At 38.0% G+C, this 19,581-nt stretch overlaps 3 protein-coding genes across 3 annotated transcripts in view; all 3 read right to left on the bottom strand.

The window, feature by feature from the left end:
* Positions 1-7,866, bottom strand: part of LOC309492535 (uncharacterized protein) — a 39,971-nt gene extending 32,105 nt beyond the window's left edge. The window contains exon 1 of the mRNA XM_082161557.1: positions 7,621-7,866. Coding sequence (XP_082017683.1) covers positions 7,621-7,678 — 58 coding nt within the window. The 5' untranslated portion in view covers positions 7,679-7,866. The remainder of the gene's footprint in view (positions 1-7,620) is intronic.
* LOC309492428 (uncharacterized protein) overlaps positions 1-19,581 on the bottom strand; it is a 291,943-nt gene that overhangs the window by 252,223 nt on the left and 20,139 nt on the right. The window lies entirely within an intron of this gene.
* Positions 1-19,581, bottom strand: part of LOC309492320 (uncharacterized protein) — a 75,606-nt gene that overhangs the window by 43,165 nt on the left and 12,860 nt on the right. The window lies entirely within an intron of this gene.

Genomic DNA, 19,581 nt, shown 5'->3' with positions numbered 1-19,581 from the left:
TTAAAGAAAAACAAACTTAGAAAGATTATGGATGTAAGACTGGAAAAACTGGAAGAGAACTCTCTGAGAGAACAAAGGAAATTATTATTTGAACTCTCTCTTGTGAAGGTAGCACCATCATTCGAGACGCAAGTCTCACCTCAGAATCATCCTAATCTGCAATTCACTGCCATTATATGCACATTATAAAGAGCCAGGACATTTTTTGATATAACTCCGATTGTATTCGTCTGAAAGAATTCACACCTAGGATGAGTTGAGGGCGAGTAAATCATGGGCTAATTTTCCTTTTTGAGTGAACTATCCCTTTAAAATGCTTTCTCAATGGATCTGCCAGCTCTGTGTAGTAATGTTGTTGCGTGATCGAGATCTCGTATGCGGCAGAAATGGCAGCTCTCTCTTAAAAAAGTAGCAAAATGTGACCATGAGTGCCACCTACTGTCAGAGAGCGAATTTGTGTTTTTTTGCATTGATCTGAACTGGTTTTGCAAACACTCAGTGGCTGAAGAACTTCAGAATGTCTGAAGAAACATTTATGCACTTGTGCAACAAACTGCATCCAGAGATGTAGAGACGGGACACAAACTTCCATGTGTGTGTGTACCTCTAAAGATGAGAGTAGCCATTGCACTGTGGAAGCTTGCAACCGGCTCTGAGTACAGAAGACTGAGATACTTTTGAGACTGTCCACACTGTGGGAGTTGGCAAGCCGTGGAAACCACATACCAGCTAACACCAAAAACATTGGTGGGGTGAATGTTGGCTACTACATCCTAGGAGACTCTGCCTATCCCTTGCAGAACTGGCTCTTAAAACCATTCACTGACACCGGACAGCTGACTGTGGAACAGCGGGTCTACAACATGAACATTTCCAGAGCATGTGTAGTGGTTGAAAATGCTTTTGGTAGATTGAAAGGAAGATGGCGTTGCCTTATTAAAGAAGTGACTGTGCGGTCGACCTTGTGAAATCTACGGTGCTGACATGCTGTGCTCTACATAAGCTTTGTGAGAGTCATGGAGAGGCCTATGAGAGTGCATGGGATTCACCTTCAGCAGCAGAGCCTGTTTTTTTTAAAACATTATTTCTGAAAGTTTTCTTTACGTTCAAAACATCCGGGGTTTTTTTTACGTATTAAGAACTTTTTTCTTGGTGTATGTGAACGTTACAGGGACATTCCATTCTATAATTTTGGAAATGTTCTGAAAACGTAATTTTTTTAATGTTTTCTGGACTTTCACATCGCCTTGAACGGATGGCCCGCCCATCACTGGGCTTACACACAGACACTCGAGTATCGCTAATTAACCTGAAGGAAATCACAGAGAACCTGCTAACTCCTGGCTCAGCCGGGACTCGAACCGGGGACCTTCTCGCTGCGAAGTGATAGTGCTACTGTGCTGCCATGTTTCTATTTATGTTTATATGAATTCATAGCATGCAAGCAATTAATTTCTTACAGCTACAGGTCCAGATTTCAAAGTAACAGGATTTTTAAGTACCAAAAACTGTTGACACATTTTTTCCAGAGTATAAAAGTTTCTAAGTGCATTAAATATTAAAATTACAAAAATGACAGATAAGACTTTACTTTAAAGGGTAACTAAACCCCAAACCAACTTTTTTTATTTAATGATCTGTAAGAATGAGGCTTTATTAATGCTGTTCATTGATTCGAGTAACTTTTTTGACATTTGGGTATAAAGTGTTTTAATTTTACAATATATGGTGTAAAAACGTCTGAGTGCTGCCCTCTTAAGGTTGAACGGTGGCTACTGCAGTTGAATTTTCCTATTGGATGTTGCGGTGGCAAGTGACGTAAAAGGTGGCAGGTGACGTAAGCAGGTTCCAGCTCACCACGCCCCTGGTACGAGCTCACCACGCCCTTGGTATGAGCTAATGTAGATTTATCTGTGTACAGTGGTCAGGAGGGTACGTAGGTGTAGTGTTGCTGGTTGCAACAGCACTGCTGGACTGCATAACTTTCCAGCAGACTTGGAAAATAGGCGCCAGTTTTTGCATGCACTCGGCCTGGAAGACCGTGAGTGTGAAACCTGCATTTTCGCGGGATTGCTTCTCCAACGCAATAGAGGTGGAAATGGGCTTCTCCACACAGCCCCCGCTCACGGTTCGTCCCCTCTATCTCCGCTGGGGTCTGCCCACTTTTCTAGCATTTTTCAAATATTGACAGTGGGTGGAGTCAGGCTCTGACCAGGGGTTTAGTTACCCTTTAAGATTCACATTTTACTGAAGAAGTACACAGCATTTAGTAAAGCGTCTCTGGGAAGTACACAGTCCAAACAATGGAATTATAAAGAGCAAAAATTACATTTTCTACACCAAAAACACAACCCCACCACAAGGGAAAAAAAAAAACACAAACTCAAACATACAACTAGACAAGTCAAATCTAACAAGACATGTGGAAGACAACACAATAGAAAAATAAAACACCAGAAAATTGTGCTCTGTGTGTATGAATTGTTTCATACGATATTCAAATTCTGTCATTTACAGTGATGCTTCAAGCTGAAGAGAGACCTTAGAGTGTAATGGTTGTCTGGAGATGCTGGATGTTCGTCTATCAGTAGGCTACAGGTCAAAAGTTTGGAAGTTATTTTTTTTTATATTGTGATATTATTACAATTTAAAATAATTGGTTTTCAATTTATTATACTTTAAATTATAATTTATTTCTGTGATGCAAAGCTGAATTTTCAGGACCATTACTTCAGTCTATCACATGATCCTTTAGAAATCATTGTAATATGATGATTCATTATTAAAGTTGGAAACAGTTCTACTGCTTAATATTTTTTCATAACCTGTGATACATTTTTAGGATACTTTGATGATTAAATTTTTTTTGTCCATTTTTTATTTTATTTTTAAAAATAGAAATCTTTTGTAACAACAATATACACTACTGATCAGTAATTTGGGATCAGTCATTTTTTTCTTTCTTTTAAAAAAATAAATAAATCAATACTTTTTTTATTCATCAAATATATCAGGCAGCAGAACTGTTTCCAACACTCATAATAAATCAGAATATTAGAATGATTTCTAAAGGATCATGTGATAGACTGGATGTCACATGTGACACTGAAGACTGGAGTAATGATGCTGAAAATTCAGCTTTGCATCACAGTTGTGGTGTGCGTAACTAGGCAACCATGTTCTCGTTCACATCATCGAAGTATGTCCCAGAACGTGCATTCTCTTTTGCTACACACTCAAAAGTGTGTACTTTTTCTCCACAAAAAAGGACATACTTTTAGGTCGTAGTATAAGTAGACGAATTGGGACTCAGCCATGGTATAAATAGGCTGAGACTAACAGGGTGATGAGACACAGGTGAATGCAATCAGTGATGATGAGTCCAGGCGGTGATTTATGGGAAATAGTAGTTTGTGAGGGAGTGATAATAGTCTGGTGTGGAGTGCCCTCTGGTGGCTCTCAAGGGCACTCCAGCTGGTGACCGTTACAGTACTGTAATAATAAATATTATTTTTCCAATACCTTTCACACACAAAAAAAAGCTCAGAGTGGTTCTAATGAATATAATTTTAAACAGGATGGGACAAAATAGTTCTATAAGAGTTTTTGAGGCCTTCATATTCATATAGGGCCCAACAGTGAGTTTCAGGAAGTAGTCCAGGAGCCTTGTTTAAGATGCCTTGTATAGGCTATGGAACACATATATTACAGCTTTAATAAACATTTGTTTTCATTGTTAAAGGGTTTCTGAACCAAACTGGATCGCGTGGCCTTAAACCCCAAATGAGATATTCCTGTCAAGTTAATAGATATCAATCAATCAACAAAGTGTCCTGTCCTCACCACACACCAGCTATAGGTTGGAGAGGAGAGATTTGGCTATAGGGTGATGTGTGCCTAACTTACACAGAAGAGACTTTGTTGCTCAGCACATAAAGATAAACTATTACCGTGATCTCAGACTGTGTTGATGTGGTTTCTCCACTGTATGGATCTTCATGTGTCGCTTCAGGTGAGTTTTAATAGAGAAACTCTTTCCACACTGATCACACGTGGTGCGGCTTCTCTCTGCTGTGGATCCTCTCATGTGATCTCAGATGTGTTGACCGACTGAATCTCTTGTCACAGTGTGAACACTTGTGCGGCTTCTCTCCAGTGTGGATCATCTCGTGTGATCTCAGATGTGATGACTGACTGAATCTCTTGTCACAGTGTGAACACTTGTAAGGTTTTTCTCCAGTGTGGATCATCTCATGTGATCTCAGATGAGATGAATGACTGAATCTCTTGTCACAGTGTGAACACTTGTAAGGTTTTTCTCCAGAGTGAATTATCTGGTGCCGTTTTAAACCGTCCGCTGTAATAAAAGTCTTTTCACACTCAAAGCACATGTACTCTCTCACTCCAGTGTGAGTTTTCTCATGTGTATGTAAAGATTGCTGCAGTGAAAAACTCTTTCCACACACAGAACATGAATAAGGCTTCTCTTTCGTATGAACTCTCAGGTGTTTCTTCAGGTTTGATGCACTAAGAAATGCTTTTCCACATTGATCACATGTGAACGGCTTCTCTCCGGTGTGGATCATCATGTGAACATTAAGGTGTGATGATTGAGTGAAACTCTTTCTACATTTATCACACTTAAACGGCTTCTCTCCGGTGTGGATCCTCATGTGAACATCAAGACTTTGTTTGGTTGTGAAACTCTTTCCACATTGAGTGCAGGTAAAAGATTTCTTGACTCTTCTTTTCTTTAAAAATGTCTTTTTAGTCTTTGAAGGTTTTCCTCCAGGTTGGACATGATGTTCCTCCTCCACTTCACTCAGTTCTTCACTCTCCTCGCTCTCTTCCATCAGGTCTGACAGGAAAGAAACAAATATTACATTTAATTTTCAGTACATCAAAAAAACTTAAAGAGAGAAATATAAAGTGAAAGGACATGAAAGTGAGCCCTGATGTAATAGTAGAAAGTAGACAACGGTTATAAAATATTATGATAATTTGATGCCTTTTTGTAAATGATATGTCCTTGAAAACTTTACATGAATGAGGAAAATTTATCTTCCATTTATTATCTTTAAAGGGCACCTATTATGCCCCTTTTTACAAGATGTAATATTGGTCTTGGGTGTCCCCAGAATGTATTTGTGAAGTTTCAGCACAAAATACCCCACAGTTAATTTATTATAACCATTTGAAAATGTCATTTTTGGGGCCTGTTTTAAAAAGAGCTGTTTTGGAGTGTACCACCTTAAATGTAAATGAGCTGCATATCCCTGCCCTGCTGGACCCAGATGATGAAGAGAGTCCCGGCACAGAAGAAACACGAAATAGAATAGACCAAGACGTCTCGGAGTGGTTATTTGATACATTTATGTACTTACAAAGTTTTAATCGCGTCCCCTTTGCAATTATGGATGTACAACACACACACACACACACACACACACGAATTGTGATAACGTCCGCGCAATTTTTTGAAACTACACACACACAAATACTGTGATAACGTTTGCTAAGTACAAACAAATTTTTTTATTTTTTTATTTTTTATTAAGTACAAACGAAATTATATTTATGCCAGGGGCGCTGTTGCGTCATTTTGACATTACTTGTCGTACAGGTGCTTATGTGGCAAATGTGAGAAGATGGATACAGAACCAGAAAACATATGCTGCAGGGAGATAGACGTTTATATAGGCTACTGTCTATGGAGATAGAGCAGACCTTAATTTATTTACATTTGTAATTGCTGCAAAAATAATACATGACATAAAACTGTCTGACGTTGTTTGTTGAGTAATCCTATGACGACGACAATAAATAGCTTTAGACGCATTTGTTGTTGAACTGGCTGACATCGATTGAAATGACTATTTGCTCATAAATCATAAAATACACTTACTTCTTCTGGAGGTGACGTTGGATCGCGAACAGTAGGCAATGATCCACACTTGAGGATTAAATTTGACCCTCGTTCACTAAACAGTCAGTCAGAAAATGATTCGCGCAAACATAAACGTATTTAGGAAGTTTAAGTGGCGCCTTTTCTTCATAAATAAAATCCATCCGCTGCGTTTTCAGTGGCTCTGATATCAGTGAAGACTACTATGTCTATTCTTACATCCCACAACAGAACACCTACATTTCTTAGTAGACATTACCGGCTGTCGTTGAAACAATGGCGATGGTGTACAGATCACCGAGGGCGGGGTAACCACAGTGTCAATCAAACCACGTCGGTGGGGCTTGTGCAATTCTACGTCACAGTGCGGGAAATCTAGAACAGGGCTTGTGATTTATTGAGATAGTAAAAAAAACACTGGATGGATTTTTATCATTCTAGGGTGGTTTTGCTCACACACTGCCAACACACATTTATGTTCAAAAAACATGTAAAAGTGAATTTTGCATAATAGGTTCCCTTTAAAACATTATAGGCACGAATCCCTTGTTTATTTAGCAAGAACTATTACATATATCAATGACACAACTATCTAACATGATATTAACATTAAAATATACAATACTGCCATATTTTGACACCAACTTTGAGATTGATATTTATTTGAATAAAACCGTTTGAATTATTAATGGCCGTTCACACTAGACTTTTCCTTGCACTGACTTCCATTCATGCGCATGTGAAAGTGGGACACCAGAAACACAAGCTCAAGTGAATTACCCTGTGATAAATAACACAAGCGTTTAGCATTCAAGTGGAGTGGGTTGTTTATTTTTTAATTATTATTATTATTTGTTACATATTACATTTATTTCCGTCATTTCACGGCCGTTGCAGCGTCTGTAGAAACTTCACAAGCTCAAAGTGTAGAGTGGCCATAACTTTAACTGGCTTTAAATGAACTATTTTTTTATCTTTATCTTTTATCTGAACTTGTTTATTTCCGTCATTTCACGGCCGTTGCAGCGTCTGTAGAAACTTGCTCAAAGTGTAGAGTGGCCGTGGCTTTAACTATTTTTAAATTAACATTTTTTATTAGCTTTATCTGTGTCCAACATGTTTCACTCAACCCTGTTACTCCTGACATGATTTTCCTCCTTTTAAAAACAGAGCATTTCTGTGACACACAGGAAGTGACATCATCTGGGCTCTTTCTACTGCATGATGGGAAGACAAGAATATAATCTCAATCCATTGTCTCAGTTTTTACACAAACTGTAGCACTGACTGTATTCATCAACCCTGTTACCAAAGTTACTGTAAGAAGAATCTCTATAACTATGAACAACTTGTATGATATTTGACAAATACAACTTTTTCCAGTAACTTGGTGTTTACTGACTATTCCTAAACATATATATTTTGAAAACTATGTTGAAAATGACTAAACTTCTGGTAATGTTGTTGCTACTTGAGAACCAGATATAAAATAAATGTAAAATAAAACAGTTAAAATAGTATTTCGCTTGATCTGATGTTGACAATCAATATAAAAATGTCACAAACCTCCCTTTACTGACCATTTGTTGAAGAAAACCCAGAACATTCTGTACCGTTTCATAGTTGAACTGTTTATCTAAATGTGATGAAGTGCTTGAATGTTTCTAACATGAATGTTCTTCAGCATCATGAATGAATGAAGAATAAACACCAACCTCTTTGTTCTTCAGGATCTTCAGTGTGCTTCATTCTGCAGGGTTCTGGATCACTCATGTTCTCACTGTCCTCTTTAATAAACTCAGTCTTTGCAGATTTCAGCTCTTCCTGATGCTCTGATGCTCGTCTTCACTTGTAGCTGATGGGAATTTACAGCATTTATTGGAGAATTACAGTGGGAGGAGCTTCACTGATGATGTGATTACAGTGGGAGGAGCTTCACTGATGATGTGACTGCTGTAGGAGGAGCTTCACTGATGATGTATTCCAGTGTGGGAGGAGCTGATCTGCCAAAAATAAAAAATATATAAATTATATGCCAATTCATTATTTATTTTTACTATTTTTTATTGCTAATCCTAACACTATTCTGTTTCTTCATTAAAATACAGGCATCTAGAAATAAAGAAAATAATATAAATCATTTTAATTCTTCCAAGAATAAATAATGGTAAGAAAAACAGTTAAAATCATAAACACAGAAATAAACATGCATATAGTAGGGCTGCACAATATATTGAGATTATCGAAATATCGCAAATGTATATATCACAATATATTCTGTTCTGATCATTCTGTTGTTAAATAAACCTAATGTAGGATAACCTAAAACCCTAAACCCTGTGGTTTACACTGATGTTAAAATAACACTTATTATGCGACAGTAAAACACTGATTTTCACTCTCAGAAGTTGTAGGGATGTTTTCTTGTCACAAAAAGAATGTGAAACACGCATTTTGGCTATATAATAGACAATTTAATTTAATTTTACACACTTTAAGCATTATCGCATCGAATATCGCATTCTTCAATATCGTGCAGCCCTAGCATATAGTAGCCATCAAATCCCCTCAGTCTGCTGACACCAATGAAATGAGCTTTAAGTGTCAATTTACAGGAGATCTGAAGACATCAGCATAATAAATGAGGAGAAAACAGGAACTATTGTCATGAAATAAAGAGTGTTTTCAGCAGATCTGTTAATATTGATGAGCCTCAGACTATCAACACTCATTCAACAAGCCATTCAGGATCATCAGCAGATCATCTCACTTTATTCTGAGTGTTTGCTGTTAGAAACACATTATTTGAGTCAGGATACATGATAAAAGCCTGTAAAACTGCTCTACTGAAAGACAATTATTGTAATTTCTCACACTATGACATGGATAAAACATCAATAACAGAAAAACAATCACTATGACACTCATCTTCATAAACCACTAACAGTTACAGAGAAATAAACAGCAGCATAATATGTCCACATTAAGTTTGATCTTATAATAACTCCATTCAACACTATAAAATAGTTAGATCATTAAAATAATAACATTTTATATGCGCGCAGAAACTGAAAATTATCATAAAACTTTTACAAATAAAGAGCATCACAAGCTCTATTGTTCCAAGAGTAAAACGCTATTCATATTTATTAGTATTGCTTTAATGTCTCACGCGGCTCATCTTAGGCTCAATGTAAAGCATTTACCAGTCTCTGTTCCAGTATGACACTTGAGATCGATTCACATTAATTCCCTTCATAGATCTTAAACTTTGACTTTTGACTTGACGAAACAATCACACAAACGAACTAGGGCTGTGTTGAAAAAATCGATTCACCAATTCTGAATCGATTTTCATATCAATTTCTAAAGATCGATCCGTAATTTAGAGGATCGATTTAATAATAGGCCTACATTTTCCCCGTGAACTTTAACTACAGGTGATGCTTGGCCAGAGGCAAGGAAAAGAGCCTTGCTGCTTCATTGCTTAGGAACCGGAGGACAAAGGATTTTTTATACCTTACCAGAGACTGGAGATACACTGGAGTCTGCTATCACTGCGTTGAGTACACATTTCACCCCTGCCATAAATGTTGTGGTAGAACGTCATAATTTCCGGAAACGAGTGCAAGGTGCTCACGAGTCTATAGTGAATTATATTGCTGCACTGAGACAGTTAGCTGCAACTTGTGATTTTCCTAATACAAATGACATGATTCGAGATCAACTCATTGAGCATGTGTCGGATCCTCGAATTCGCGAGAGACTGCTCTTAAGACCTGACCTTACATTGGCAGAAGCTATTACAACTGCGACCCAAGTCGAGTCTGCATCGGAACAAGCAAAGGTCATCGGGGAACGGAGTTTTCCTGTGCAAGCTGTCCAAATTCAACAAAATGCCGTTCAGCGCAAACAACAAAGAACCACGTTCACCGCAAATACCTTTTCAAAATCTTCTGCACCTGCTGCGCATACACGCTCATGTTTTCGTTGTGGTTCTAGTGGACACTTGGCTAATGCAAGAGAGTGCCCGGCTACAAGAGCAATATGCAAAAACTGTAACAAAGAGGGACACTTTGCACGCGTGTGTCGTTCGGCTCCTACGCACACAGTTAGAGAAGTTGAGTTACCCGAGTACACGTTACTGTTAATTCAAGAATCCAGCATGCAGAATAAAATCCAGTGTGCTGTGGGCATCCAGACACCTAAGTCCTTTGCAAACGTGGAACTGATCGTGGATACTGGCGCTTCAGTATCAGTTCTGCCTCGATCTGTGTATGAAAAACACTTCAAAGGTACACATTTGCAGCCATCGACAGCGCAACTAGTTACATACTCGCGCTCGCCTATTACTGTGCTCGGCTGTCTGCCAGCTACTGTTATTAAAGACAATGTAGAATGCTCTGCTACCTTCTTTATTGTGGAATCAGGAACTGCTCTAATGGGGATGGACTTGATATCTGCTCTACACCTTTGCATAGAAGGGAATACAATCACTTCTGCACGGGCCGCCGACTTACCTGCTTCTCTTCCTCTGACACCAGTGATACAGCTTTCCTCTTCTGCACCTGCGACAGGTTGTGTGAAAGAGTTCATGCATAAAGTGAAAGTCTTACACTCCGCTGTACCTGTGCGACAAAAACTGCGACGTCTTCCTTTATCAGTACGTGCTGCTGTGTCTGATGAACTGAACCGCCTTCTCAGCGCCGGTGTAATAGAGAGAATTGATGCTTCATCGTGGATCTCACCAATTGTTGTAGTACAAAAAAAGACAGGAGGAATTAGAATGTGTGTTGATTTGCGGGAGCCTAATAAGGCTATTATAGTGGATGCTTACCCTCTGCCACACATGGAGGAGACTTTAGCTGCCTTGTCAGGTGCAACTGTTTTTTCTACCATTGATCTGGAAAACGCTTACCACCAGGTTCCGCTCCATCCAGATAGCCGTGACCTCACAGCGTTTATAACGCACGACGGGCTGTTTCGTTTTTGCCGTGTTCCGTATGGCCTCGCATCGGCTCCGGCCGCATTCCAGAAAATGATCTCAATAATACTCAAAGATATTCCCAATGTACAGAATTACTTGGATGACATCATCTGTTTCGGATGTACACAGCAAGACCATGACGTTGCTTTGGATGCTGTCCTCAAACGTCTAAGCGAGGCTGGTCTACGAATGAATGAGAAAAAGTGTAATTTCCGTCAGTCCTGCTTGCGCTTCCTTGGACACATGGTGAATGGAAATGGTATCCAACCTGATGAAGATCATCTGCAAGCAATAATGCAGGCCCCAGCTCCAACTGATGTCACCAGCTTGCGCTCCTTTCTGGGTATGTTGTCCTGGTATAATAAGTTTATACCTAATTATGCCACTCTCGTTGAGCCGTTGCGTGCATGCCTGCGCCAGGATTCTGAAGTTGAATGGACTGATGATGCCCAACAGAGCTTTATGGATGTTAAGAAATGCTTAGTGGACAGTTCAGCGCTTGCCCTATTTAACCCAGAAATGCCAATCATTGTGTCCACTGACGCATCAGATTATGGTCTGGGAGCGATATTATCGCAGGTGTACCCAGATCACAGTGAACGCACAGTGGCATTTGCGTCACGAACCTTAACCTCAGCCGAACGGCGTTATTCAACTGTGGAGAAAGAGGCTTTAGCGTGTGTTTGGGCCGTCGAGAAGTGGCGCACATACCTCTGGGGCAGACGTTTTACGCTGCGCACTGATCACCAGGCGCTGACAACACTGCTGTCTACGCGGGGAGCTGGACGTGCCGGGATGTGCATTGCTCGGTGGTCAGCTCGCCTTCTGTGTTTCACTTATGACGTTGTGTATCGGGCTGGCTCATCAAATCATGTTGCTGACTGTCTGTCGCGGTTACCTCTTCCTCTCGCTTCTGCTTCTACCTCTGATGATGAGCCAGAGCTGGTCGCTTTACTGTCTACTGCCCTGACTGCGATTTCACCATCCGAGTTCAAAACTGCTTTATGCACCCAAATCGAAAAAGGATGGCCTGTTTCTGTAAAAGCTGTGCATACCGACCTTCAGCCCTACTACAATGTGAGGAATGAACTTAGTGTCAAGGACAATGTGGTGTTCAGGGACACCCGTCTAGTAGTTCCAGTGACATTGAGACATTAATAACTCTCGCGCACGAAAGTTACCAGGGAATCGTGAGGACAAAACATCGCTTACGCGAACTATACTGGTTCCCTGGAATGGATCAGATGATCCAGACTCAGGTCTCCTCGTGCGAGCTGTGTCAAAGGCTGGATAAATCTGCTCGTACGGTTACCGCCCCCCTCCAACCGGTACCTTTTCCAGATGCACCATGGAGTAAACTGGGAATGGACATTGTCGGCCCGTTTGACACTGCTGGTTGGGACTGTAAGTACGCTATTACCTTAACTGATTACTATTCCAAATGGCCAGATGTTGCCTTTACATTGTCTGTGACGACAGGGGTTGTTATTGACTTTCTCAATGGCATTTTCAGTCGCCATGGTTACCCGGTAGAGTTGGTTACGGATAATGGGCCACAATTCACGTCGGATGCGTTCACCACCTTTCTGCGAGAAAGAGGCATTGCGGCAGTTCGCACGGCTGTCTATAATCCAGCCGCGAACGGGGCTATAGAACGTTTTAACAGAGTTCTTAAGGACTGTGTACAGTCGGCTATAGTACAATCTAAGCCATGGAAACGTACTGTTACAGACTTTCTTCAAGTTTATCGCTCTACTCCACATGCTACCACGGGAGTTTCACCCTTCGAATTACTCCATGGGCGGAAGATGAGAACAAAACTGAACGTTGCCCTTCATTCCCCTGCAAGCACTCTCCAGACAACGGATGTTCGCAAGCGAGTTGTTCTTAAGCAATCTCAAATGAAACGTTATACTGATGCAAAACGTGGAGCACGACGGCTTATCCTCAAAGAGGGGGACAGGGTGCGAGTACGCAAGCCCTTTCATGTGCCGAAGGGACACTGCAAATTTTCTGATCCTGTTGAAATTGAGAAACAAGTGGGTCCGAATACCTACTTGCTAGAGGATGGAAGGAAATGGCATTCCTCACGATTGGCACGAGCTGTTCAGATGCCTGATCCTGCAGCTGAGCTTGCGGAGCAAAGTTCCTTCTGTAATGAAGCTGATAACTTTCCGCGGGTTGAGGAACGTCCGTCAAGAATGCGCAAACCTCCTTCATGGCCAGGGGCGTCACTAGGCCCTTTTTAGGGGGGCTTCAGCCCCCCTAAACTTCTGCCCAGCCCCCCTAAAAAATATTTGATTAATATATTTTTTATCGCTTCAGTCCCCTTTAAAAAAACTCATTTGAAACGGCGGCAAGCTGCGTCAAGTTTCGGCTCCTCCCCTTATCTGAGTCTGCTTGGATTTAGCGCATTTTTCAATCTGCAGGGGCGCCGAGCAGAGCGAGGTGTGTCGTGAGTGCATTTATTGATAGATTGCTATGATATTACATCTGCATCGGTGCAGTTCTTTGTCATTTATGCATTGCAGTTTACATAATGTAATGTTACTGGAGCATTGGGAGCAACACGGGACGGTTCGGTTTCTCTTCCAATACCAATACGTTTCGCTGCGTTCACCTTCAGCCCTTATCAGTGTGATAGTTGTTTTTTTCTACAAAACAAAAATGAAGCGATTAACACCCATGAAAACATACTTTAGAAAACGATCATGATTTATTTTAATTTACTTTTTAAACTTTAAAACATATTATTTTGTATTTCGTTATTACATTATGCTGCCATGCACAGAAATGATTAAAGACACACATCATTGTCTGAAAGCACTAGATGGCCTTGAGAGAGAAACATCATGTGGAGTTATTTGGTTTTGTATTAATAAATATAGTTTTGTATTAAGTAATAATGAATCAGTAGAAGTGTATAGCCTACATATATTAGAGTAGGCTAAGAGTAGAGTAAAGGGATTTGTGCTTTTCTTTTAAGCACTTGATTTATAGAAGTGGCAAATTGATAATTCATGTTGTTATTTTTAATAAATAGAAATAAATATAGAACAGATTAATCATATTGCCAATAGACAGTTACATTAATACACGTTTAGCTGGTTAGTTAAATGATTTTAAATTAAATAGATTTTCACGGGGTGACTTGATGAATAACCAACCGTATTGTTGATTACAAAGGCTAAAAAGCTTAAAAAATAAAATAAATAATTTATATTTCATTGTAGATGGACTTAGTTACCTAGCTTTCCTGGTAGCTTTGTCTGAGAAAATGATTCATAAATCAACCTATCAGTTGACCCTATGTTTACTTTCTTCACTGACAGACAAAAATTAAAAGCCTGTATCAGTCAAAGCTCAGCTTTAGGAGGGGAAAAGACAGAGCAAGATAAAAACAAAGAGAAAAAGAGTGTGATGCTGATGAGGTGAGAAAAAAACAGCTGCCCGCACATGGTTTTAAAGCTATTGTCATCCAATTTTTTTGGCCTTCAAAACATCTTAAAATGCACATATGTAGATCAGAGAAATCAAAATTTTCTCGGGGGAGCATGCCCCCAAACCCCCCTAACTACCTCACATTCGGTACCTCAGTGATTATAAAACCGTGCCATATGCATGTTACTGGATGAATGAATGAAACTACTTAATAATGAGCATTAGACCATAAACTAACCTTTTTTTTTTTTTTTTTTTTACATCATACCCTCATTGGGGGCTGAGCCCCCCTAAAATGAAAATCCTAGAATCGCCCCTGTTCATGGCTAAAAGATTTCGAGACGTAAATGTATAGTTATACATTGCATAGTCTATAGCTTATACGTTCTGTTCCTGTTATAATTAAGATAAGCTTGTTTTTGTGCTCAAAAAATAATAAAAATACTGTTCAAACCATTTTACTTCCTTGGGTTATTGCTTAATGTTGGAATGAAACATCTTTTTGTTTTATGGTAATTACTGATAGATTAAGTGGGAAGGAAAATATCTTACGTATTGGGGGGATGTTGTGTCTACATAAACTGTTATTACAAGAACTGAACACTAGAGGGAGATAGAGAAGGGCGATTGATCAGTGTAGATACAAGAGAGAATGTGAGATGTACATGTGAGTTCGATCTGGATTAAAAGAGTGAGCATCTAATAATTTCTTGTGCCATCGCATCATTTATTGTTTTGTAAAATTAAGTAACAATATAACACATTAAGCGGATGGTGGGCGGGTGCGGTTTTGAAAATTGGTGCGGATGGATGGCGGACGGATGATGAGTTTTGTGATGCGGTTGCGGATGAAATAATACGTTTTTTTCAAAAACCATTATCTAAATCTCGAAGATCGGATCGGATCAGATCGGATCGAATCGAATCGAATAATGATAATCGATTCAAGATCTTGAGAATCAGAATCGAAACCCAGCCCTAAAACGAACACAACATCGCTCAGGTCTGAATGAACTCAACATTCTCCTCATGCTCGCTGCTGCTGCACTAAATGTTTATTTCAGAAGGAAGACGCCAGAAAAGACGCACAAGTATCGCTGTGATCGATGAAAACAATACAGAAATGAGTCTGTCGCTTAATCAAACTGTATAAAGTGTGTGATGGTTGTGTAAATATGAGAAATACCGTGAACTGCTCTCCTCACCTCAGAAGACTCGACACTGAAACTCTCAATGAGGGAAGAGAGAGACGGTGCGATGACGTCATCGGTCGCCAACTGTAGGAGAGGTATGGCATTTTAACATTTAAAAGCTAATTTTGACTATCCGGAATTAACATTGTAGATATCAACAATGTCTTTCTGACTAGTGGTAATTACATTTTGGACAGTTGGAATTGTCATTCAAGATATCTGTAACGTAATTGTGACTAGTCGAAACGACAGATAGAGATATGTAATTCAGTTTTGACTAGGCAAAACTGAATTACAGATATCTGCAATGACCTCATTGAAAACGACATTCAACTCGTCACACATCTTAAATGACAATTGCAGATATCTGTAATTCAGTTTTGACTAGGCAGAATGAAAGTTAAAGATATCTCAAACGTCATTATGACTAGTGCAAATTATTGTGCATGATGTTGCTCTATTTTAGATATAGATTTCCCCTCCCCGCCATAATCAAAGAAAAAGTGGGTTAATTTCCTTATTTCTATGAATGGAAGAAGAAAGAAGCAGTCATGGCGTTGGCTGTAATCGAAAAAAAACACCAGAAAATTTTTTTATATAAAAAAAAAGAAAAAAGATATACAATATTTTATAAAAAAAAAAAAAAAAATGTTGCAATGCTATGTTTATGATCATGCTTAAAATGACGTAGGTTATTGTTGCATTAAGATTTATGCGTGAAAGAGATTCACACTAATTCACTTTAATAAAGATGCTGACATGCATGCTATTCTTGCCATGGAAGTACAATAACATTAACTTCCTTAGATGAGAAAAAAAAGTTCTTAGTTCAGATTATTTCTTATTTTTTATTTTATTTTTTCAATTTGAAACAGTATCTAACAGCATTAAAAAGACGATTAAAAACTCTGGTTGCTCCAACATGGTGCTAATCAGTGCTAATTACAAGTTAACAGTTAACAGGTGCTATGTGATTTGATGATTTGAACAACACGCTCTGCTCCCGCCTAAAGTGTGATGCGGGCCTAATTTGTATACAGATATCTGCAACGTCATTTCGCCTAGTCAAAACTCTAATTCAAGATATCTGTAATTACATTTTGACTAGGCAGAATGAAAGTTACAGATATCTCAAATTTCAGATATCTCTAATCAAAATTAATTTCAAGATATCTATAACTTTATAATAGATATCTACAATTAAATTATGACTAGTCATAACTCCAGTTACAGATATCTACAACGTCATTTCGCGTATGGCAAGCCGTTTTAACATTTAATGATTTAAACCGACTAGTCTCTATTTTCATGCTACTAGTACTTATTTTTTAGATACTAGTATCTATTCCATTAAGTACTAGTACTTATTCATTAGCTACTAGTGTTTATTCTTTAGGTACTAGTGCCTATTCTTTAGATACTAGTGCTTATTCTTTAGGTACTAGTACTTATTCAATAGATACTAGTACTTATTCATTAGATACTAGTACTTATTCATTAGATACTAGTACCTATTAAATAGATACTAGTACTTATTCATTAGATACTAGTACTTATTCATTAGATACTAGTTCTTATTTATTAGATACTAGTACTTATTCATTAGATACTAGTACTTATTCCAATAGTGACTAGTAACTATTCTTTTGTTACTAGTAGTAACAAATATTTTTTTTTTGCCATTGACTTCTATGGGGATCTGTCATTCAGATATCAACTATTCAGTTCTGACTAGTATGTATTCCAATTGTGACTAGTACATATTTATTAGGTACTAGTACTTATTTTTTAGATACTAGTACCTATTACTAGATACTAGTATGTATTCAATAAATACTAGTACATATATATTAGATACTAGTAGTTATTTATTAGGTACTAGTACTTATTTTTTAGATACTAGTACCTATTACTAGATACTAGTACTTATTCAATAAATACTAGTACTTATTCATTAGATACTAGTACCTCTTAAATAGATACTAGTACCTATTAAATAGATTCTAGTACTTATTCATTAGATACTAGTACTTATTCAATAGATACTAGTACTTATTCATTAGATACTAGTACTTATTCATTAGATACTAGTACCTATTAATTAGATACTAGTACTTATAAATTAGCTACTAGTACTTATAAATTAGCTACTAGTACTTATAAATTAGCTACTAGTACTTATAAATTAGCTACTAGTACTTATAAATTAGCTACTAGTACTTATAAATTAGCTACTAGTACTTATAAATTAGCTACTAGTACTTATTCAATAGATACTAGTAACTATTTATTAGATACTAGTATTTATTCCAAATGTTACTAGTAAGATTTTTTATTTTATTTTGTTGATGATTTTTTTTTTTTATTGATGATATTGACAAAATCTTATTGAATTTTATTTGGAAAATAAAACTCACAAAGATAGGAAATCTGTTTTGTCTAATAGACGTTCTGAGGGTGGACTGGAAGTTTTACATTTTAAAGGATTAGTCCGCTCTTTTAGAATTATGAGTTAAAAAAATGTTTTTGTAGTAATGGTTCAATTTGGTACTATATCCCCAATGCCATATTCCGTAGATTAGGCGGTTTAGAGTTTATTTTAAAATGTAATTTCACCCCTTCTAAATTACCGATTTCTCTCTCCAAATTTCACCAACAAGTTTTACTTGCTTGGAAATTGTGTTATGTGCACAATTCTTCTCCCCAAAAAGAAATTCTGTGGAATAATTTGAACATTTGAATCCGAAACAAATATTTTTTTATGGATAAGTGGTATGATAGAGGTATTGTTTTTGTTTTGGATTTATTTAAAAATGATGGCAGTAATTAAATAGTTATATAAATATAATTTATGAATGAGTGTACATGTTTGTTAAATAATGAAATCTATACATACAGAAATAAATGCCTAGATGTAATCATATTGTATATTTATTAAAAACACATTCATTAAACTTAAATAATGAGAACAGGCAAAGACAAAATTCATTTCAGGATAAATCTCTGTCCAAATAGGCCCTAGCTTAATTAAATTATAAATATTGTAGCTAATGCATTTAATTCGATTGAAGTGTTCAATGCCAGTTGTTTCAACTGGTTTCACAGTTTTAGAATGTTTGAGCAGTTAGTGTGATTGTCAACAATCTGGCCTTATTTAAACATGAACAGTTGACAAAACGCGCTCATGCCAGCTAGAAACAAATGCGAGTGAGCAGCAGATACAGGGCGCTTTAATTCACGATCAATCTCGTTTTTGTCACATGCCTGTCCTGTCTTGTGCTGCACATGGGTGTTTTGTTATTTTGGGCCATGTGCTCGTGTCTATTGTCTAGCCCCTCCCATCTTGTTATCTGATTATTGGTTAATTTGTCCCACCTGTCTGTCTCGTTACCCTCCTTTGTTTGTTCCCCTATTTAGCCTCCTTGTGTTTGTAGTCTTGTGCTGGTTCGTTGTCCGAGTTACATGTTCCTGGTCCGAGTTACATGTTCCTGGTGTTTCCTTCCCGCTGGCTATCTGTTTCTTGAGTTTGTACTGCCTGTCTGGATATTGAACTCTGCCTGTTTTTGACCACGACTTTGGATTACCCTTTAATAAATCTCCTCTGCATTTGAATCCTCGTCTCTCGTTCACTGTTCCGTGACAGTTTTATTGTAGTCCATAAGGTGAATTCAAAAAGGCATTATTTTTCTTTGAAGAAACAAAGGCTAAATTGGTGCGGATGACACGCAGCAAAATATAATATCATATTATAAATAAAACACTTATCCGTTTGCAGTCCCGGAGGCCACATTTTCAGGACCCTAGTTCTAGGACCGCATTTCTAGGACCCTAGTTTTTTGTGACAGCACCACCTTTCGAATCGGAGAACCGCAGTCCCAGGAACAGTTTGAGCTATTGAGCAAGTTAGCATTGTTAGTGAACTATGGTCGTAAGTACCATTGAGCTCAATTAGTAATGACAGAACTTGCGACCGTAGGTCTGTAATTGAATCTTAATCAGTCCATTCCCAGAAAAAAAAAAAAAATTACCTGACAAATGGAAGGCTCCCTTTTTAT

This window comes from Leuciscus leuciscus (assembly GCF_965113295.1).
Source record: "Leuciscus leuciscus genome assembly, chromosome: 1".
NCBI lineage: Eukaryota > Metazoa > Chordata > Actinopteri > Cypriniformes > Leuciscidae > Leuciscus > Leuciscus leuciscus.
The sequence above is the reverse complement of the archived record's forward strand: the minus strand, read 5'-3'. Positions and strand labels throughout refer to the sequence as shown.